At 37.2% G+C, this 23,997-nt stretch overlaps 1 protein-coding gene across 2 annotated transcripts in view; it reads left to right on the forward strand.

Annotated features, from left to right (window-relative positions):
- The window catches only part of LOC149780057 (glycerophosphocholine phosphodiesterase GPCPD1-like), a 76,025-nt gene extending 53,479 nt beyond the window's left edge, over positions 1–22,546 (forward strand). For both annotated transcript variants that reach the window (XM_089936810.1, XM_089936809.1), the window contains exons 16-18: positions 3,517–3,652; positions 12,171–12,331; positions 18,154–22,546. In XM_089936810.1, coding sequence (XP_089792936.1) covers positions 3,517–3,652; positions 12,171–12,331; positions 18,154–18,322 — 466 coding nt within the window. In that variant the 3' untranslated portion in view covers positions 18,323–22,546. The remainder of the gene's footprint in view (positions 1–3,516; positions 3,653–12,170; positions 12,332–18,153) is intronic.
- Positions 22,547–23,997: the final 1,451 nt, after the last annotated feature.

The following is a 23,997-nucleotide window of genomic DNA, read 5'->3' on the forward strand; positions in this document are numbered from 1 at the left end:
ATAACTTTAAAAATTATTATCATCATCACTATCATCAGCAAGTGTTTGCTAAATGAAAATGTAATGAAGAAGCCAGGAATCAAAGATTTGGGGTTTTCTAGTTAGCCTGTATTGTAAACATGCATTTGTAAAACCTTCTTCATGAATGGTTCAAACTATGCCATAATTTTTATTCCTGTGCATGTTGTCATAATCAGATTTAGTTTCACAACCATTTATGTTGTGCTTGAAGAACCCAGAGGTGGAACAGTTGCTACTGAAAAAATAGATGTCTCAACAAGAGTGATTAAATAAAAATTGTATACTTCGTTGAACACATTTGGGGCTTTCACCAAATTTACAGGAGTTCTGTCTTTTTCACGTTTTTCCAAACTTGCAAATTCATAAAAATTTTGCACAATTTGTGCAATGGCACACCCTAACAGCTTATTCACTTAAGTATTTGACATTCTAATGACTTTGCCGTGAAATCTCTCTGTTGCTGTACCAATACTTCCTGTTTGTCACGCGGAGAATAAGCAACATTGATTTCTGATTGGTGGTTATTGTTTAACCTGGACTGGAACAAGCAATAACCATAAATAGCATAGCTTTCAAATTGACTAAAGGAGTCCAGATAACAATTCAAAGTAGAAACTTAACGTGAAAGTGGTTATTATATGATGAGTAAAGTACTTCATTATACATGTGGAACAAGATTGGAATGTATAGTATCTGCTGAATGTATTTCTGGGTTAAGATAAGTAGTATGGAATTGGGGACCGGGGAGAGGCCAGATAGGAACCATGTCACTTTGTGTTAACTTGTAGACAGTGAGTCGGTATTCTCAAAATGTTTTTTTTTTTTTTGCTAATAAACATGAAGCCTGTGACTTTAAATGCTGTTTCAGATGGATTATAATTTTACAGAATTGCAGCTAACTAATAAGAATTATTCATGACTGCTGAAGACTAAAATAACTTGCATATGGTAAATATCGTTTTGTATCGATTCTCCGCCTCTTGTATCAATATATTTGTCATTTCAGCAAAAGTATCGATATATCGATGAATTGTTTCTCCCCATCTATATATATAAATATATATATATATATATATATATATGGAAAGGATTTTGTTTCCATTTCTAAGATTTGTTTTGGCTAGCATCTGAAACAGTAAATTAACTGATGACTATACAGATGTGAGTGTGGTCCAGTAAATTATTTTCAGTTTGCATAGGCTGTTTTGAAGAGGAGTGATAAGAAACAGGGAAGAATACATACCAGCTGAGCAACAATTATGTAATACATATGCCTTATACATTTTATTGTCAAAGAGGTGATACAAAATCATTAAAGGCTTGTTATAAATTAATGTTTCCATGCCCTTATGGTAAGTTTGTCACTCATCAGGTACCATTTGACATTTGTTGCCTCCTCCCCACCCCCGAGGTAGGTCTGAGAAACCTCCTCCTCAAATGAAATATTCAGGCAGCATCTCTAATATTCTTACTTAAATGGAGCACTTAATCTTTTGAAAAGGCTCTAAATGCTTTACAGTATCAAGTTAGCACATAGGGGCATAAAAACCGTTTACATACCAACAACATAATGCACATGAAAATGTCTCATAATGCTATAAAAACAAATGAATTCACAAAATAACAACATAGAACATAAATCTGTTTACACCTAAGAACACAAAAGAAGTATTCCATACATTTTCAATCTAAAATAATGACAGATGGATGAATGTCAAATTTATTCAAGCTGGTGGAAAATATGTGATTTAAGAGAACTTTTGAATGTGAGCATGGTCTCATTGTCCAGATCCAGAGGAAGTTCATTGAAGTAGCTAGGCTCTGATATGCAAAAGAACATTGTCCACAGGACGTAGTTATTAACTTAGGAATACTAAAAATATGAGTGTCTAGCATGTGTTTACTCATGGGTGAGATCAGATAGATATTTCGGATCAGAGGCAGTCACCAGAATTAATGGAAAAGAGATTTTGTGTTTAATTCCATTGCAAACTGGTAGGCAATGGAGTTTGTGAAGTGGGATGGTGGGACCAGTTCTTTGTGCTCTGAGAACAATCCTAGTTGAAGTGTTTTTTGATCTTGTTAAGTTTCTGCAGAAGACAGTGGCAGACCAGGAAGAAGACTTTTACAGTAGTCTAGTGTAGAGACTACTAATAAATACATAACGGTTATTTTGTGGCATCAACTGTAAGAAGATTGTGGATGGTACTGATGCTGTACTACAAGTGTTCAGGACATGCTGTAAAAGAGAGATATGAAAAGTAACACCTAGATTTCTAATGATTGTCTAAATTTAATGGGACTGCCACTGATATTAATTCTGGTAAATGTTGGGCTTGAGAAATTGTTTGTGAGGCATCAAAGCATGGCTTCAGTTTTATCATTGTTCATTTGTAGTTTATTACACATCATCGATGACTTAACATCAGAGATGCACACCTCTATACTTTGGATCATGGAAGCAACTTCATTTGGACAGCTCAGTTTATACAGTTGAGTGTCACCATTATACAACTGGTGGATCATACAACTGGTGGGTCACAGGATGTCAATTTATATCATTTGATAGGGGCTGTGTGTATAGAATAAATAGAATTGTCCTAGAACAGATCCTTTTGGGACAAAGGGGAAAGCCCATGTTCTATGGGCTAAAAATAACAAAGTCCACTGGCTGCATCTGTAATATATCTACAACTGGTGGGTCACAGGATGTCAATTTATAACTCAATATGGGGCTGTGTGTATTGAATAAAAAGAAAATTGTCCTAGAACAGAATTCTTTGGGACACATTAACAATGAGGAAAGTCCTATGGGCTAAAAATAACAAAAGTCTCCTGGCTGCATCTGTAATATATCTAGTTGGGGACAACTTGACTGAGAAACAGGCTATTCAAAATGTTACAATTCCTCTTCAGCTGACTTAAGAAATTAGTGGGTGGAACACTGTTGCATCAGCCAGTCAGCAAGGTTGATTGACAGGGTATGCAAATATAAAGTTTAGATTGTTATGGAAAATTGAGATTCAATGCATCATCCAAGACAGATAGCACCGTCAATGGAATATGCATACTTTTATAGCCATGGGCTATCAGTTTTTCAAAATCAAAATTTTATGTACTGATATATAATTAAACCCAACTGCCACAAGACATACCCTGATATCACATGATGTTCCAGCAGGTCATGGTCTCTTTTGTTTGTTATACTGCTTAGTCCTAACAAACTGGATAGACCCAGATCTTGAGGTACATTATTTACCATCAGATCAGGGTCTGTGTATTATGTTCTGCTGAATAATCGTATCACTGTATAGATATAGGTCTGCTGGCATATTATGCGAAGGTAGATCTGGGTCAATGCAGTTTGAAGATGGTTAAGATTTGTATTCAGTTATATAAAGTATATGACTGTTTTATATCAAACAAATCACATATGAAACCAAACTGTGAGGTGTAATAAGTAACTGCTATATTTCTAGCTTTATTTATTTCCAGATTGAGAAAGAAACAGAACAAGTACCCAGTTCTGTTTTTGACGAATTGTGACCATCCTAGATATGATCCATATTTGGATTTACGGGCACAGACAGTGGAAATGTCCAAGAACTTTGTTGTCTCCATGGGACTTCTGGTATGATATTTCTTTCCATATAGCTGAATAAAGTTTTGCTTACTGGAATATTTAGCTCAGAGTGGAAGCATTACATTATGGTTGTATTCATGACTTATTAGTGTCAGCTACTGACCAGTGCGGAGGATTTCTGTTTATGACCTAATTGGATAAAGTCAGAGTTATTTTGTTATCTATATGAGCTTTTATTTATAAGAAAATTTTCCATATAAAAACATATGTCATCAGTCCATGAAAAATCAGTATAACTTGATTCTGTGTACTTAAATGTCCTTTCTGTTGTTGATACTATAGTCATGTAAACTGCAGAATCAATTCTAGCTTTCTTTCCATGACACTTATTGTTGCACCAGGCCCTTCCATCAGAAAACTTTACTTCAAGTCCTTTTCTCCTTCAAATACGTTCCCCGATCACATTAACGATAGAGATATAAGCCTGCTACCTCTCGAATCCAGCCCTACTAAAAGACGAAAATTTGTCTTTTCTGTCTATCTCATATAGACCAAAGGGCAATAACTCTTGCCCCTTACCTCCCCTTGCCACCGCCAGGTGTCACTAGTTTTTAAGCTTCGCTTGTACTGATAGCACGTATATTATACCTCCAAACAATCCAAGCCATCTTAGCGTTAAATTGGACCATCCGAAGTTAAATTTGGATTTATTGCGTTGGACAATCATTCTTCTACAGGTTGTATACATTATTTTAACAATTTTTTCCAAAATTGAGTGACTGTCACCCTTATGGATTTCATCTACTGAAGACCATGTTACACATGCTATCGCTGAACTCGTGTTGTCAATTAAGAGTTAACACGACACTGACTAATTTCGCTTACTCCATTAGTAACGGTTGTGGTATTAGCGAATTAATAACATGCTGAATTGCTAATTTGTGCTTTGTTTTCTTTTCTTGTGTCGTTTCAGTAGAAATGTCAACCAAATGCATGAAATGCAAAAAGTTCAAAGCAAAAGAAGACAACCATGACTCTTGTATTGTATGTACCAAGTGTACATCATCTATACCATGCAGCGTGTGTAATACTTGGACAGAGCAAATGTGGGCTGATGTAGTCCAGAAGGCAGCAAAAGGGAGGGATAGACAGAATAAGTCGAAGAAAGATAGCATTGATGTCCACATTATACATCTGAAGACAGCCTCCATTGCAAGTCTTGTTGGGGATGTTGGGGTCCCCCCTCCACCTAAAGTTCGTCGTTTGCAACCGTCATCCACAGTAACATCAGCGGCAATGGAGGAAAATAATGTTGACAGGGTACAACAGTCCACCTTTGAACAGATGCGTCCTTTGGTCCAGGAAACGACGACGCAGCTATTGACATCAGGCCAGATATTACCCTTATTTCCCTTGCTCGCTTCCACAGCTTTTTTCTGACTCTTTGGGGGAATGTTCCCTCAATTTTAGGCTGCCTAGTAGGCGTAAGTCCCCCCCGCATGTCCGAGCATGGCCTTTGGGCCTGTAAGTCAGGACGCATGGGGTTTTTACTGGATGCATCGGATCCATTTCATTATACAACCTCTACATCACCGGCCGGCCAGCTGTCCCAGCATGGGGACCCTATTGCTAAAATGGTCCGACCAAATATGATTTACGGGGATCTTAGTCATAGATACGTTCGTCAAGCTGTACCGCCGGCAACATACCAATACTATGGTGGAGATTTTAGTGAGAAATCTGTCCGTCCAGCCAGGCCATTGGAGCAGCCGGTACCGGTGATAGCAGGACCGTCGCCAACATTCAGGCCGACCACAAGCCAGACAAACCAGCTGGCAGGGCCATCCGTCCATATGTTCACGGCTTATCCACAAGAGAGAGTTAGTGACATTGTCAAGGATGACGGAATCGCGTCATCTATGCCACCTGGTATGCTCTATCCAGAAATGCAAGCTATTCCAGAACATGACTCGGCACACAGTGAGGGTGACGAAACTCCTGCAAATCAGCCGTACACAGATCCAACCATGGAATGGACTGAGTTTGGCTTCAAGGCGGCAGTGGAAGAAATTTATAGGGTGTTGGCAACTTCAGAATGCCCTCCACCTCCTACCGCCACTCAAGACTACAAAGTTAAGGTGTCAGTAGATCTTGACGGGGAGGAAGAGATGCCTTCCTTCTGGCTCCTTCCCCAGCTGGCAAAAATTAAGGAGATCAGTGATCGTCTATCAGGACGAATAGGTGATCCAGGGAATGCTAAGGCATTCTTTTCAGAAAGCCAAGTACCAGCGATGTTCTCGTGTCACTGGTACAAAACTCATTCAGACGTCTTCAGTACGGATCTTCTGGCCCTGGACAAAAATATGGCAGCAGTTCACATGTCCACTCCACTGTTTTACAAAGTGGACAAAAATGTGTTCCATGCCATGTCAAAGGTAGTCCGGAATGTGGTCGCTACATCTTCAATGTTAGACTTGGCTCCATTAGCTATTTTCCGACTCACAGAAAAATCCAACAATGACCATGCTTGGGAAGCGACAGCCCGGATTGCAAGAGTTATCAACAGGGCAGCTCACCATTCCATGGCTAATGCATTGACTGCTTATGCCAACTTAGACCTGATACGACATGACGCATGTCTGCGGTCCACGTCGCTCAAACCCCATCATACTCTGGCGTTACAGATGACTCTGTTTGGGTCATCTTTACTCTTTGGAGGAAAAATTTAAGAAGTTCGGAAGCAGGCAGCTCAGGAACTGCCCCTCCAACTCGCCGCTCAACCCTCGCAGGCGTTTAGAAAAAATAAGCCCCTGCCACAGCGGAGGGATGATTGGCGGACCAGGGACAAGGGATCCTGACAATCAAATGTGCAGTATAGATCCCAACCCAATGCCAGGAGACAACAGTCTAATCAGGCTAGGAGGCAACCATACAGAGGCAGTATGAAACAAGGTTTCTCCGTCTTCATGCCTCCTAACTCTAAAAGTTGACATACCCTCCCCACCACCCGCGGACAGCCTACCTGCAATTTCAGGACCACTGGACCACCTTTTTTCCTCAGAACGATTGGGTGATCCAGGTCATTTCGGAGGGACTTCAGATTTCATTTATCCAACCCCCTCCCCTGTCCTCCTCTCCCCTCTTCACGGACGTACCGTCCGATCGGGAGAAGGATACCTTTCTACAACAGGAGATACGGTCGCTCATAGAAAAATGGGTGGTGGAGATTGTGAAAAAACCGCAATCACTGGGGTTTTGTTCCAGGCTGTTTCTTATCCAGAAGGCAAACGGCAAGTTGAGGCCGATCATCGACCTGAGTCGCCTCAACCAATACATTTTACCACTGAAATTCAAGATGGAAATGGCGAGATCAATCCGTCGGGACGAGTATGCCGTCAGTCTAGATATGACCAACGCATAGTTTCACGTCCCTATCCACCCTGCGTCAAGGAAATTTCTCTGATTCGCTTACCGCGACGCGGTTTATCAGTTCCAGGTCCTACCCTTTGGTCTCAACATCAGCCCTTGGGCTTTTACCAATGTTATGGATTGCATCGTCACCCTGTTCCGCTCGACTTCATCTACAGGGACGGCAGTGTACTTGGACGACATCCTCCAGAAACATATGGTAAGTTCTATTCTGCTCAAAGGCAGAAACGATCTTTTAGCACTTTTAGATCATCTAGGCTTTCTTGTGAACTGGAAAAAGTCCGATCTCTGTCCATCCCAGTGTTTTGTCCATCTCAGTATGGAGATTCTCACCGATCTGAATCTGGTACGGCTTCCGTGCGCTTGTGTAATCCGGATCGTCGAACTCGTCGAGTCCGTTTCCAACAGGATGTGGATTTCAGTGAGAGAATTCTTGCAACTCCTCGGATTATTCACTGCAGCGGCGGACTTGATCTTGCTTGGCCGTCTTTTTATGCGTCCCTTACAAATGACATTACTGGCACAATGGCACCCCTTTTCAAGCCCCCTCAATCAAACAATAATGATCACTCCCAAGATATGATCATTCCTGCGCCAGTGGCACAACCCTGGTTGGCTGTCCACAGGGATTCCTCTGGAGATGCCCCAAGCAGAGATAACGATATGTACCAACGCCAATACCTACGGTTGGGGTGCCCACCTGTTGCCGGACTTCGCTACAGTCAGTGGCATGTGGGAGCCAGGGGAGAGGCCTCTCCACATCAACCTTTTAGAAATGAGGGCTGTCATCAATGCCTTTCATTTCTGGAAGGATCAACTCTCAGGAAAAACTGTCCTCATTATGTCAGACAACTCTGTGGTGGTGACTTACCTCCTCAAACAAGGGGGCACCAAATCACCAGACCTGTGCATTCTGATCTGGCAGTTTCTACATTGGTGTGACAACCTCCACATCAATGTACAAATCAGACACATTCCCGGCAGACTCAATGTCTTGGCTGACACTCTATCCAGGAAAGGTCAAGTCATTCACACGGAATGGTCACTCCATCAATCAGTCTTTCTTCGGATTTGCACACTTTGGGGGCGTTCGATGATCGATCTTTTTGCGACAAGGTGGAATCGCAAGTTGCCCACCTTCGTCTCTCTGGTTCCAGACCCAGAGGCTTGGGCCGTGGACGCTCTGTCAATCAGCTTGGAGGGGTTGTGGGCATTCGCCTACCCTCCCACGGTTTTGGTACCGAAAATAATCCAGAGATTAAGGGGTCAGAACTGTCAGATGATTCTGATTGCCCCTCTCAGATGGAACAAGTCCTGGGTCACTGATCTACTCAGTCTAGCGATAGATCTACCAGGAAGATTCCAACCAGCCCAAATCTTCTCAAACAACCGCGGTCACGGGTGCTCCACCCCTGCCCGGACCGTCTTCTTCTTTACGCTTGGTTCTTGTCCGAACAGACTTGCAAGACAAACAATTTAAACCTTCGATTGTGGAGAGAATCTCAAGAGCAGGAAGGCCCTCCACTCTGAAGGCTTACGAGGGAAAGTGGCGTGTTTTCAGGGACTGGTGCCATATCAATAACATCGTCCCTTTGAGTGCCTCAATCCCTCAACTGGCCGACTTTTTTCTCTCGCTTTTCGAGGAGAAACAGTTGGCCCCAATTACTATCAAAGGCTACCGCTCCGTGATATCAGACACATTCTGCCATCATGGTAGATGTGATATTGGGCATAACAAAGATCTATCAGATCTTTTAGCCAATTTTGATTTCAATCGACCAAAATCCCTCACCCTGTTTCCAAAATGGAATCTGTCCTGGGTTTTAACATGGCTCAATTCAGACAAATTTGAACCTTTAGCCCACACTTCGTTAAAGCTACTATCATACAAAACATGTTTCTTGATAGCCTTAGCTTCAGCATGCAGGGTGAGCGAGTTACATGCCCTTTCCAGTGACCCGAACTTTCTTCAGTTCAGATCAGATGGTTCGGTGGTCCTCCTGACGCAACCAGGCTTTGTAGCCAAAAATAGGTTACCATCCATTGGCAATCAAAGAATCGTCATTTGCTCACTCTCTTCCATTGATAAGTCAAGAGCAACAGCCATGCAAGATCCTGTTCGTGCACTCAAGCACTATTTAAAACGCACAGAGGCGTGTCGGGACACACGTAAGCGCCTCTTTCTTCCGGTCAAAGCTGGTAAACGAGATATCACCCCTCAAGCCCTTGCTTCATGGCTGAAGTGGGTTATACGCTCAGTGTACTCTGAGGTCTCACAAGATCAGAGTCACCTCATGAAGATTACAGCTCATGAGATTAGAGCAATCTCGGCGAGCCTTGCATTCGAATGCAATGTTTCGATCCGAGATATAATAGAAGCTGTTGGCTGGCATGCAGAGTCAACCTTCTCCAGTTTTTATCTCAGAGATTTGGCTTCGCAGAGGCAAACCTTGAATCTGGTAGGTCTGGTGTCGGCAGCCCAGATGACCACCAGACCCATTTAAAACAATCAGCACAGCCTATCAGCTTCACTGGATTCGCCAGTGAAATTTCGTAGGTAAGAAGATTTCAATAACTATCTTCTTAACCGTATATAGGGGTCACAGATCACGGGACCCTAGGCTGTGTTGCTGATGAAATTAGGAGAACGGGTTATCGTTCAGATGGGGAATCCAGCCATCATTCCCTAGAAGGTACCCCGGGTGGAGGTAGGATGCTCAGCATTCCCTCCTCTTATTACCTATTCTCCTAACATTAATGTGATCGGGGAACGTATTTGAAGGAGAAAGCAAATTTTTAGTAAATTATGTTTCTCCGAGAATACATACCCGATCACATTACTTAAAAACCCTCCCAACCACCCCGCTATGCGAGCATCCTCGTATAATATATATCGCTCAGCTTAAAAAACTAGTGACACCTGGCGGTGGCAAGGGGAGGTAAGGGGCAAGAGTTATTGCCCTTTGGTCTATATGAGATAGACAGAAAAGACGAATTTTCGTCTTTTAGTACGGCTGGATTTGAGAGGTAACAGGCTTATATCCCTAACGTTAATGTGCTCAGGTAAGTATTCTCAGAGAAACATAATTTACTAAAAATTTGCTTTTCAGAGTTTTCCAAATTATAAATCAAAAGGCCTGGAGTAGCGTTCATTACCTGAAATGTTGTGTCAAGTTTTATTTGTAAGGGTCCTGTAATAGAAATAAAGATAAAATCCTAATCATTTCTTAACCGTATCCTTCTGTGATACATTAATAACAATGCTGTAAAATCTTCTCTTTGTATTTAACTAGTTTAACTATTTGTCTGTTGGTATATTTGTTAGTTATGTTCTCTACTCACAGAAATATACAAAACTTGTTTGTATTTTGTAGTTTATAGTTACTGGTTGGTAATTATTTTTGGTTTCACCTGGAGGAAGAGATTTGAGATCACAATAAGAAAGAAAATAATGACTTTGTAGAGAAATGTATGTATGCTAGCATCAGACAATATTTGCACCACTTTTGGAAGGGTTGCCAAGCATTTTCGGTTTATCGATTGATGATGTCTGCCCGTCAATCTGTCTGGCATAAAAACGAAAGGTAATGTTTGTTCTGAAGTAATTTTCTTGTTTGCAAAGTCACATGACCTGTGATGTTGTTGTTGTTGTTGTAGGGTTTAACGCCATTTTTCAGCACACAATAGGCTATACATGGCGGCCAGTATTAATGGTGGAGGAAGAACCCATGAAAACCCCGGAAAGAACCACCGACCCACGAGAAGCTACTGGCAAGCTTTCTGACATACCCACATTGGCTGAATCCGAGACTCAAACCCATGCAGACAGAGGTGAGATGGCAGTGATCCGTAACGGACAGTGCTTTAGACCACTCGGCCACTCGGGGCCCCGACCTGTGATGTAAATGTTTCATAAAGAATGCTAATTAATTCCATACAATGTCACAGTGACCTGTTATTCACACACCAGTGAAGTGTAGTAACCGTTGTATTTAACTCAGTTTCTTCAATACGATTGTCTGCAAGTCATTTAACTTGTTATGTAGATGCTTCTTAAGAAGTGCCAGACTCTTTAATCAAAATTAAGTTACTGTGAACGATATATCATGCTCCATTGATCTGCAGTAACCATTTCACTTAGACACCATTACTGTGGTACGGCAACTTAATGCTTAAGATGCCAAATGAGAAGTACTATACTAATTACACAAAGTGCTTTGCAGTCTGACCCAGTTTTTAGTTTTGGGTCCTGGCCTTAAGTTGTGAATCTTGTTTGAGGGGAGTCTTCTGTTTATGTCCTTGCCTTGTCCAGTAGAGTAGACATAGTGTTGTACAGTTTCATCCATCCCGTCATGTCTCATCCCATGCAGTCACATCATGTCCCTTAATGTCTCATCCCATGCTGTTACATCTTGTCCATTGTTGATCATGATTCTTTGTCAAAGTCAGTCCCTAGTACTATTAAAATTAGGAAATAAATTCCGCTACCATGGAGCAAGAACCTGATATTCTTGGAAGCATGAGATGAAAGTATAGAATAAAACCTTATTCATTATCATCTCATACCACCGTGGGGTGTTTACCCATTACCCAGATGTTTACTGGTTTTAATTTTCATGCTGTATGATACACATCTTACCATTAGGTCATCCATAATCCAGGATCATCTTTGTTCAAAGTTTAACAAAGTATTTATTACATGTTGCAATTATTAATTTGTGTATTTTGGTGAAAATTTGTTTTGCAATTGTGAACTTCATCGTTCTGTGTGTTCCAACATGGTATTGTTGATACCTGTTGCTGACTGTTTATTCACATACACTACATGTATGTCCCCAGGATAATTGATCCCTGCCAGGACAGGTTTGTCTTCCTTGCCTGGCTCTTGTCAGAAGATCTTTGTGTTAAAGGAATTTCAACCTTCTATTATGGTGAGTAAAGTTTTACAAGGAAGACCTCAGTGAATGCACAGTGTAGAGTTTGTGATGTTGAATTATGAAAATTGTTGTTTGAAAAGATGTAAATACTCTGTAATATTGAACACAACTAATTTGGGGGCAACATAAACTTCTCTAATTGTCAAACCATTGTTCAATCTCAGGATTATATGGATTATATTCTGTTCTCTTTTAACTAGGGCATTGACATCTTTGCGGACATTTTGCTGAAAGACATGTCAAACATCAAGAAGATCAAGGATGCAGGACTTGTCCTTTTCTGCTGGGGAGAAGAAAACAATGATTCTAATGTTATCAACACTCTTCGTCAGCATAAAGTGGATGGAATTATATATGACAGGTAGATACATTTCTGTAATTATTGCAAGCCAAAAATCATGTGTATGTGATATAGTGTACAGGTTTCATTTCTGAGGTAAAATGCAAATGTAAGCGAGAGCAGAGCTATGGATGATATTAAATCAGACCAGGATTTTGTTGATAAAATCTAAGTGTGAACTAAAGTTGAAATCTAAACTGATTGGCTGGATTTAAGACTGACTTAATATTATCCAATCAAAATCTTAATTCTGTACTTAACTTTGAGAGTTACATTGTGAAATTGCATCGTGATTCAGATTTATACACAGTACTCATTATAATGCTGTCCATGAGAACCATAGATTATATTAACATATAGTGACTACCTTATAATAAAGTATACATTACAGTACTCCTGCATTATAATGCTGTCCATGAGAACCATAGAGTATACAGTCTTATAGTGGAATCACTTTATAGTGAAGTACACGATACACTACTCCCTCATTATAATGTTGTTCCATACAGTATACATTTTTGTAGCGGAACCACTTTATAATAAAGTACACATTACAGTACTCCTGCATTATAATTCTGTCCATGAGAACCATAGAGTATACAATCTTACAGTGGAATCACTTTATAGTGAAGAACATGATACACTACTCCCTCATTATAATGTTGTTCATTTAAACCAGAGTATAGTTTTATAGTGGAACCACTTTATAGTGAAGTAAGTGATGCAATACTCCCTTGTTATAGTGAAGTACATGAGACACTACTCCTTCATTATAATGTTGTTCCATACAGCTTTATAGTGGAACTACTTTATAGTGAAGTACATGATACACTACTCCCCATTATAATGTTGTTCTATACAGTATACAGTTTTGTAGTATAACCACTTTACAGTGAAGTACATGAGACACTACTCCCTCAGTGTAATGCTGCTCATGTAAATCAGAGTATACAGTTTTATAGTGGAACCACTTTATAGTGAAGTATGTGATACAATACTCCCTTGTTATAATGCTGTTCCATGCAGTATAGTTTTATAGTGGAACAATTTTATAGTGAAGTACATGATACACTACTTCCTTTGTTATAATGTTGTTCCATACAGAATAGTTTTGTAGTGGAACCACTTTATAGTGAAGTGCATGAGACACTACTCCTTCATTACAATGATGTTCCATACAGTATAGTTTTATAGTGAAACCACTTTATAGTGAAGTACATGATACACTACTCCCTCATTATACTGATGTCCATGTGAATCATAGAGTATACGGTTATCTTATAATGGAAACACCTTATAAAGAAACATGCAATACTTCTGATTTTACTACCACATAATGATATGGGATCCTTGACCATACATGGCTTATAACAGGAACTGTGTAATAATAAAGGGCCTTATGGTGAGGGGTGGGATCAAAATGTATCATGCAAACAAACCTCAAAGGGCTTAGTACTTACTGTATTTTCTGCAGACTCATACCTGCATATTCTGTATATAGATACAGTGGCTAAATTATTGAATCACAATATGTTATGGGTTTTTGTATAGTGAAAGGAAATTGAAGTTTTGAATGCATCTCTTGTAGAATAATCTCATTTATTAGCTTAGTTAAATTTTGTACAAGTTATTCTAAATTCTTTGGATAATTAAATATTTATGGATATAAGCTGAGCTGTGGTTGACTTCTTTTAGATTTAATTATTATTAACTTGTATGCAAAAAAGTAGCTCATTATTTTTTTTTACATGTGGTTAAAACCTTGAATAAACATAATGAATATCTCACAACATGGATATTATCAAAAACATAATGAAATTCTCACAACATGGATATTATCACATAAACATAATGAATTTCTCACAACATGGATATTATCACATAAACATAATGAATTTCTCACAACATGGATATTATCACATAAACATAATGAATTTCTCACAACATGGATATTATCACCTAAACATAATGAATTTTTCACAACATGGATATTATCATAAACATAACGAATTTTTCACAACATGGATATTATCACCTAAACATAATGAATTTTTCACAACATGGATATTATCATAAACATAATGAATTTTTCACAACATGGATATTATCACATAAACATAATGAATTTTTCACAACATGGATATTATCACATAAACATAATGAATTTCTCACAACATGGATATTATCACCTAAACATAATGAATTTTTCACAACATGGATATTATCATAAACATAATGAATTTTTCACAACATGGATATTATCACATAAACATAATGAATTTTTCACAACATGGATATTATCACATAAACATAATGAATTTCTCACAACATGGATATTATCACCTAAACGTAATGAATTTTTCACAACATGGATATTATCACCTAAACATAATGAATTTCTCACAAACTGCAGGGTTCCCACGCTACCGGGAAATCAGGAAAAAGTCTGGAGAAATGATAATATTTTTCCCAACCGTGAAAAGTCATTGAAGTTCGCAAACAATGAAGAAAGTCAGGAAAAACCCTGGAACTTTCAACCACCACTTGATGCCTGAAACAATCATGTAATTGAGTTGTAACTAAACTGATCTTGAGTTCAATTTATCGAGATCTAACCAGAATATTCGGAGGGTGCAGTATGGATCATTTGGTTGCTTGCAGTATACATATATGCTGAGTCAATCCAAACGCCCAATGGATTAGATTCGTCTAGTAGACGTTTTTTTCAAAGTCAGCACAATATCCATACCTTTCCTTACATGGAAGGTATGAAAACCAGTCTATCATCACAAGAGGCCAACATGGTGGTGGCAAAGCATAGCTGCTTACTGGGTGGCCTAACAAACTTTAAACTTTGTTTGATCAAGTGATACATGCATGAAATCGATGTGAAAATTATTTATTTTCTCTGGTGGCCAAGTGGTCTAAAGCGCTCTCCGTTATGGATCACTGCCATCTCACCTCTGTCTGCGTGTGTTCGAGTCTTGGATTCAGCCAGTGTAGGTAAATGAGAGAGCATGCCATTAGCTTCTCGTGGGTTGGTGGTTCTTTCCAGGGTTTTCCCAGGTTCTTCCTCCACCATTAATACTGGCTGCCATGTATAGCCTATCATGTGCTGTTAAATGGCGTTAAAACCCACAACAACAACAACTTATTTTCTCAGAAATTGTGAGTATAAAATTGTTATATCTTTAATCTGCTGAAATACTAGATAAAACTACGTTGTTGGTGAAATGTGACCTGGTACTCGCTATTTGCATTGCTAGTTGCATGAGTACACAAATCTAACAACCTATTTTTTCAAATGTTGTAGAGAAAATATTTAAAAGAAATATTAAAAGAAAGACGTAAAAATACAAAAATGAAAGAACACAAAATTCTCTATATTTATATATTCTGAGAACAACTTCTGTCGACTACCACATTGACATGTGCTCTCTGCTTGACAAATCAGACAGGCCAGATTTATGGTTTTTACAAAAAGTATCTGACCTTCATTTAATATAATTGAATTTCTTTTCAACAACATTATAAAGGAGTTTGTTGTTGATACCACATGACAATGGACTTCCGATGTCATTTGAGATTTGTGAAGTCATGTGACTGATAATGCAAATGGCGAGTACTGGTGCAGGTTTCATCTAAGCTGTAGTTTCATCTTGTCTGTCAGAGGATTAACGACATAACGATTATAATATCCCCAGCCGAGTCATGCCAAAGACTTACAAAAATGGTACTGACAACTGCCTCGCTTGGCACTCAACATTAAGAGGTTAGGATTAGGACTGGTCAGCTTGGTGCCAGGATAATGTGACTGGGTGGGACATCATGATACATGTCTGCGACATGATGCCCCAGTGCTAGATATCACTATTAACTGCCACACTGCAGACATTGTAGCGATATGACTTCAAAATTATAAAAGCTAGGTTAACCCTTTACCTCATAGACCATAATTACAAAGTGCAGCACACTATAAATAGAACACCTGTTACCTATTTGACTGTGATCTGTTAAGCAATGTTGTGTATGTTCCGTTTAACAGCAATTTTAACCATTTTACATTTTTGGTACACATCTATTATATGGGGAAAAATTTAAGAGTAAAATCCGATTGTTATAGCTGTGTAATTATTTATCAAGGAAGAATTTTTTTTATGTGCTTTAAAATCTTGAGAGAACTCATTCACCGTGATGTCAGTGAGGCCGCATGACCAACCGTAGCTGCCATTTTTCATACTCGAAATTTACAATTTTTTTGTCTGCGTCTACATCACTAAGTCATCTGAATTTCATAATTTATAAAAACTAATTGCTGCCTACATCATTATCAGAGCCTTTACCTTGGTTATTGAATCTTTCATAGTTGTGATTCTAATCGTGAAAACTTCGTAAGTACTGAATGAAATCTGCGACCGCCATTTTGGAGAGTGGAGATTACGACCCAGTTACTTTAAATAGCAGATATCGACCAGTGCATAAACAGTGACCGCATGATCTGACGTAATTGTTATTCGCAGAAATTAATGTAGTATCTAATAGGGGGTTTTCTCTGAAGGTGGCACTATGAAAACCAGCTTAATATGGCTGATGTTTACAGCCAACGTCAAAAGGCGCTTCCATGCGACTTGAGTAGAGGCATCAGAAGGCGCTTCCATGCGAATGGTGTAGAGGCGTCAAAAGACGCCTGCATGAGGTAAAGGGTTAAAAGTCCAAATCACACACACACATGATTATAATACTTGCCATTTCTGAAAAAAATAAATTATTTTCCTATTGATTTCTTGCAGGTATGAGTCGATATAACATAAGTTTAAATTTTGTAGGCCCACTCATAAGTGACTACCATATGTTGCTACCGCATGGTGGCGGCAAATTCCAAATTTTCAACATGTGATTACAATGAACCCACACCCCAACCTAAATGTCCAAATATGACAGATGGAGTGGGAATATTTTGAGGAAACTTGGATTAGAAAATGGACTGCTATTTGTTTTAAGCAAAATGTTGTAGTCCATCTCATTAAATCTCAGAGCTGAAATGAGAAATTATTGTCCCTTGTATTATGTATTAAAAAATTATATGAGCCCCAGTATCAATACAGGTTTGGGGACTGCATTACCGAATGACAAGAAGACAAGTTGATTTTACAGAAAATTCAGTCCTTGCTTACACAATAACATATCATTTTTAATGTCTTTTGTCAAAATTTAAATCAACCCTTTTGAAAATATTTTTTAAATGTTGGATTTTCAACCAGATCATAGTAAGGAGCTTAGGTTGTTTGAACAATCTTGCTTGGGATTTTATTGCCACAGATAAATTCAGGGTTAAATAATATATATTGCTATAGAATTCTTTAGAATTAAAGGTTTGAAAGGAAACAAAACATAATTTATATTCATTATGTTGTTCCCACTTAGCAACATAATGCAGCAAAATAAACTTAGAATTTTTATTCTGTACACTGAAATGACTTTACATGCCAATTTATAGGAATATAATCAAGCTTGTTTCGTGTGATACATTTTGTGGTTTTGTATTTGATCATATTTTCTGACTTTGATGTTTTTGGAGAGTCACAAAAGAGAAACATATTTACATTTAGAAAATACATGTTTTATGATCTAAAATATTCTTTAAATCCATTCAGTAATGGTCATTTGTGAACCTTGAAAAAAGTAATTTCATCCTGGAAAACCCCTGGAAATGACCTGGAAATTTATCCTTAGAAAGCATGGGAACCATGAACATGGATATTGTCACATAAACATAATTAATTTCTCACAACATGGATATTATCATTGTATATCTAATTTGAATAGTTTTTATATTATTTCAGGATTAATGATTTCAGCAGCAAAAAAGAGAATATCTTTCTGTTGGAGAAAAAGGGAAAACTAGAAAAGCTACAGAAATTGCAGATGGCATCCACCTCTCCAGAAACATGTGATGCCATGACAATGACAGATTCTGGTACAAGCATTGAGACTGACCCAGAATCCAGCTAACACCAGCTCTTTTAGCATTCAGTGTTATGTTAGCAGTTAATCTAGTGGAAATGCTGATAAGCTGAGTTTTCAGGTCCAATTTTTAAAGTTATTTATATATATCATTCAAGAATGTGTAACAGAGCTATTTGCTAGTATTTAATTAATTATTGTTTATATCGCATAATAAAGTTATATTTAATATCTCTCCGGTGAACATCTTTTACCTAGAATCTGTCACCACACTGAATGTGTTCGAGCATAATTGTTGTGCCATTGATGGTTAACCTGGACGTGAAGCTGAATCACGCCATATACTTTTGTGTGGATTGATAATTGTTGATTACTGTATGTATATTCAAACCATTAGTTAAATGGAGAACATGCACTTACTGGAATAAATATGAATTGATTCAGGACATGACATGAATAAGGCTTTTGAATGATTTTATAGTGTTGGGAATTAATTGAAATTTAAGACAACTGGAAACATTTTTGTACCAGTTGGAGATATTTGTATTTGATGACCAGAGCCATTTTCACATACTCAGTATTGGTTAAGATGCTTGCATCTCATAAACTTTAGAACTGGTATATTTGCTATCTACCTTGTTATTGACACTTTGATGTTTCTTAAAATACAGAGACTTCATTGCTGGAAGCTGTTATTCACATGCTTTTCTCTTCCTGGAGGATCTCATAAAAAATTGATAAGTTAAAGAAAATTATGCTTTTATTCATTTGACATTTTGACCAGTCATCATTTATTTTTACTAATGGTCTCAGCATTAATATTTGTCATGTGTGGATGTTATAAACATTTCAGAACTCAGATTTGTTTATTTTGGTTACATACATACTTAAGACTATTCAGTGAAAAGGTTTATATGGCATGAAGGTCATATAGTCTTCTTTATTATATCTATAAAAAACAATTCTTATTTCCCTCTTATATTACACCTATACAGAATGGATGTGTGGCCATCTACATATGCCATATGGCACCCGGCATAATATGTCTATCCAGCAAAAAGGCCACATAGCCCTCTATATATTATGTCTATACAAAAAGTCCATATGGTCCATCTATATATTGTCTATCCAGCAAAAAGGATACATGACTTCTATATATTATGTCTATACAAAAAGTCCATATGATCCATCTATATATTGTCTATCCAGCAAAAAGGATACATGACTTCTATATATTATGTCTATACAAAAAGTCCACATGGTCCTTTACATATTATGTATATCCAGCAAAAGGCCACATAGCCCTCTTTATATTTATTTTGTCTATCTAAAAAGGCCATATGGCCTTCTACATGATGTGTCTGTAAAGCAAAAAGGCCCCACGGTCCTCTATATATTATGTCTATACAAAAAGTCCATATGGTCCATCTATATATTGTCCATCCAGCAAAAAGGCTACATGACTTCTATATATTATGTCTATACAAAAACTCCATAGTATATGGCCTCTCTATATTATGTCTATACAGCAACAAGGCCATATGGCCTATGTACATTTGATCACTACAAAAAGGCCATATGGCCCTCTGCACATTGTGTTGATACAGCTATGAGGCTCCATGGCCCTCTACATATAATGCCTATCCAAATTGGACCCTTAACATATTATGTCTTATACAGTAAAAAAGTCACATGGCCTTTGTATATTATTTTAATACAAAAAGCCATATGGCCTTCTACACATTGTGTCTATACAGCAAAAAAGCCCCACAGACCTCAACAGATTATGTCCATACAGAAAGGCCATATGGACCTTGACAGATTATGTCCATACATAAAGGCCATATGGACCTCAACAGATTATGTCTATAAAAAAGGCCATTTGGGCTTCAACAGATGCCCATACAGAAAGGCCATACAGACCTCAACAGATTATGTCCATACAGGAAGACCATATGGACCTCAACAGATTATGTCCATACAAGAAGACCATATGAATCTCATATGTCCAAACAAAAAGGAGATTTTGCCCTCTATGTATTATGTCTATGAAATTAATTATCAACACGAACAAAACTGACATTGTGATAATTATAAGAACTTTGCTTTTTTTGTTTTAGTTTCTTTAAGTTAATGTTCATTTGGCTGTTTGGTTCAGTTAATGTCCATAATGCTGTTTATTTAAGTTAATGACCGTATGGCTGGTTTTCAGAATTAATGTCCATAGGCTGATAATTGCAATGCCAGTAGCTGGTACAGGAAAGTAACATTTCCATTGGTCAGAATGTTACCACGTGATCAAAATGAATTGCATTCATTTCTGTATGAATTGTAACGAGAACTACTTTTCCACTTCTATAAATAGAGTCATGTGTAAAGCATAAGATAAACACTGCCAGTGAAGGCAGACACGAAGTAAGCATTAAAGGAAAACAACGTTCTAAAAAATTTTTTAAAAGTTGAATAAATTTGGCTTCCATTGGTTGAAGGACTATTATTATGATGACCTTATTACGATCAAGCAGGACAATCTCAAGTGCGATCTATAACTACGTAACAGAAAAACCCCAAACATGTATTACTACGCTCAATTAAGATTTCTGTTTTTTTATGATGCAAACAAAATAACATAACAAATAATTAAAATTTCAATTATAAGAGTTTAACATTGTTTTTGCTGAGTTTATCGTGGTATAAACTGTCAGTTGCCGACTCACACAGCTTACATAATGCCCTTCGGGTGTTATTTGCCATTTGAGTTGGCAACTGACAGTTTATACCACGATAAACTTAGAAAAAACAACATTAAACTCTTACTTGGCTGTATCTATCATTGAACCCATATTATTAGTTATATGGAAACATCTGGAATCTTTACTTTCAATGTGAGTAATATACAGCAATAGAATATCACTTAGTATTGTAATCATTTAATATTTCAGTTTGTAATCACTTGACCACCTAGTCAAAATCTTGCTAAAAATTCAAGTAGTGTTACTGGTCATAATAATATCTAGTAAGATTTGAGTTGAATACAAGTTTATGGTAATGATGCCTTTTGTAACAGCTATTATTCCAAATTTGAAATTGTACACAAAATCAACTAATCTAGCCTTTTGAATGAATATTTTCTGATAAGATTTGTTGTCCAGTAAAGTTTTATGGCTGCATAATCTAATACATAAGAACGATGTTACCAAGGCATGAAAATAATACACTATCACAAATTATGGGAAATTTTAAAGAAAAGAAACTGTTTTATCCCAACATATGAGGCATTTTCATAAATATTCACAATGACATTTAAATTTACTTTTTATCTTTTCACCTTGCATACATTTAAAGTAGTCATACTGAAGTAGAATCAAATAAACATATTAAGTTTGCATATCTGACATCAAAAATTGTATTTAGAACAGAATTTTGCAAAAACGTATCTTTTTTTATAAAGTGCAAAACTTCATGGATCTGATGTGGATTTGATGAGAATCCTCAACTTTGTTTTCTCATTTGTAATTTTGTTCCATTTTATTTTACTGGAACAAATATATTTGTATCATTTTTGCAGACTTGATTCCCGATTTATGAATATTGTTATGCCAGTGACAGAAAATGGATAGGAAATAAATGACAGTAAATCTTTAGCTGTTTTTTTCACATGTTAGAGTAAGAGGTGGTTCTTTTAGATAGAAAAACAAAACCTTTTTTTTCACCTTGATATTAATATATATACAATATAATCTCACTATTAAAAGTCTAGTAAAAGTGCAAGCAATGATCCTGATCAGCCATAGCATAATGCACCTGCATATCTGGCTCTGTTTTGTGTGACCTTGTGTGTTATACGGGTCACTCCTAACAACAGACCCTGATCTGCTGGTGCATTATATGATGGCAGAACTGGGTCTGTGCAGTTTGCAGTTGGACTTATAAGCAAGTACATATGATATATATACACATGATCTGGTTGCTTACTGTACGTCATCTTTATTATGATAGTTATTTTCACAAATTAATTTTAACGTTTTCTTTTGAAGAATTTGATCATTTTCCACAAGAAATAATTTTTCGACAATCATTGTGCATAGACGGAGCACATAAGTTATATAATAAGAAAGCACTGTACTTTGTCAGAAACTTTTAACCATTAAAATGTGTATTATACTATTTGTCATAAATGAGGTAATTCAAGTTATTGTTGGATTGTCTTTTAAAGGTAAAGGTATTAGTAAACAGTTCTCTTCAGTATTAAATAAATGAACATGGCCAAAATATTGTTTGTCAAGTTTTCTGCATGTGTTCTTAATAAATTAAGATAAGTGATTCTTAGAAACCTTCAAAGCGTTAAATTGACTTATTTCTTGGTTGTAAAGTTCTGATAGGTAAAGAAGCCTATTGATTTTGTGGACTAAGGTCAAGGTCACTGACTAGTAGAAGAAAATGATTTTGCATGGTAACTTTTTCCTAGAATAATTTCCTTGACCAAACTTTGTGGAATTATTGTACTTTAAGGTATTAAAGAAACCTATAGATTTGGTGGTCAAATGGTCAGACAGTCATGGCAAGTCCAAGTCTAATAAGAAAACTGCTTTCTTAGCAGCAAGTGTAGCTCAAAACAGCCTGCCTTGACCAGAGGTCTGAATCACTGAAAACAGCTGGTCAATAATCTTTTGAGTCAGCCATGCCCAGCTAGTGGCTGCATGGACAACTACTAATCATTGGGCTGGAATATAATGTGCAGTTCATGGTACTCTTGTTAACTAAATGCATCATAGTTCTATGAACTCTCTGAGAGTTTTGATACAGTATGACATGGCTGTCATTTCTGTCTGTTGATAAATAATAAAAGTAAATATCCCTCAAGAATTGTAATAATCAGAGTAAACTTCCTGTGAAAGAAAATGATTGAGTCGCTGAAAGGATACAAGACTTGTTGAGATTTCAACAATTTATGACCTACTATAAATTTATCATGCAGGCTTTATGTTGCTGAAATCTAGCATAATCTTGTTACACATGATTTCTTCAACATAAAGCCTGCATGACAAATTTACAGTAGGACCAGATTCACTCACCAACAGTCTTTTCATTGTGCAAATTTGATGAATTTTTATACATTCGGCTTTTATTTTATGGACAGTTAGAGAACAGATCCTTTTTCAAAAACTTTTCTATGTAATAATCCCACTTGAGGATGGATATTCACACAAAACATGCACACCAACCTAGTTTCTTAAGCAATATTGGATAGAGGGAACCTTAGTTATGTCAAATGCATACATTTTTCTAAAAGGTTAAATACTCCCAAAGTTTCACAATCAATCATCCTTACATTTTTCATACTACATGTAAATTAAATTTGGCATTTATCCACATTTTATATCAAGATAATGATGCAAGTATAATAACTGTAGTGCTTTGCTCTCCAAGGTTTGCAAAAAAAATCAGAAATTATTATAACTTTGTAACATGTCATATGTGCACAGAAAATGTATCCAATACCCTCAATAACATTGATCCTTATCAAGTCCACAAGATATGACAACTGTGTTATTAAGTCTACAAGATATGACAGCTGTGTTATTAAGTCTACAAGATATGACAACTGTTATTAAGTCTACAAGATATGACAGCTGTGTTATTAAGTCTACAAGATATGACAGCTTTGTTATTAAGTCTACAAGATATGACAGCTGTGTTATTAAGTCTACAAGATATGACAA

The sequence above is a fragment of the Sinohyriopsis cumingii genome, chromosome 16 (assembly GCF_028554795.1).
Source record: "Sinohyriopsis cumingii isolate HCF-2022 chromosome 16, ASM2855479v2, whole genome shotgun sequence".
Taxonomy (NCBI): Eukaryota; Metazoa; Mollusca; class Bivalvia; order Unionida; family Unionidae; genus Sinohyriopsis; species Sinohyriopsis cumingii.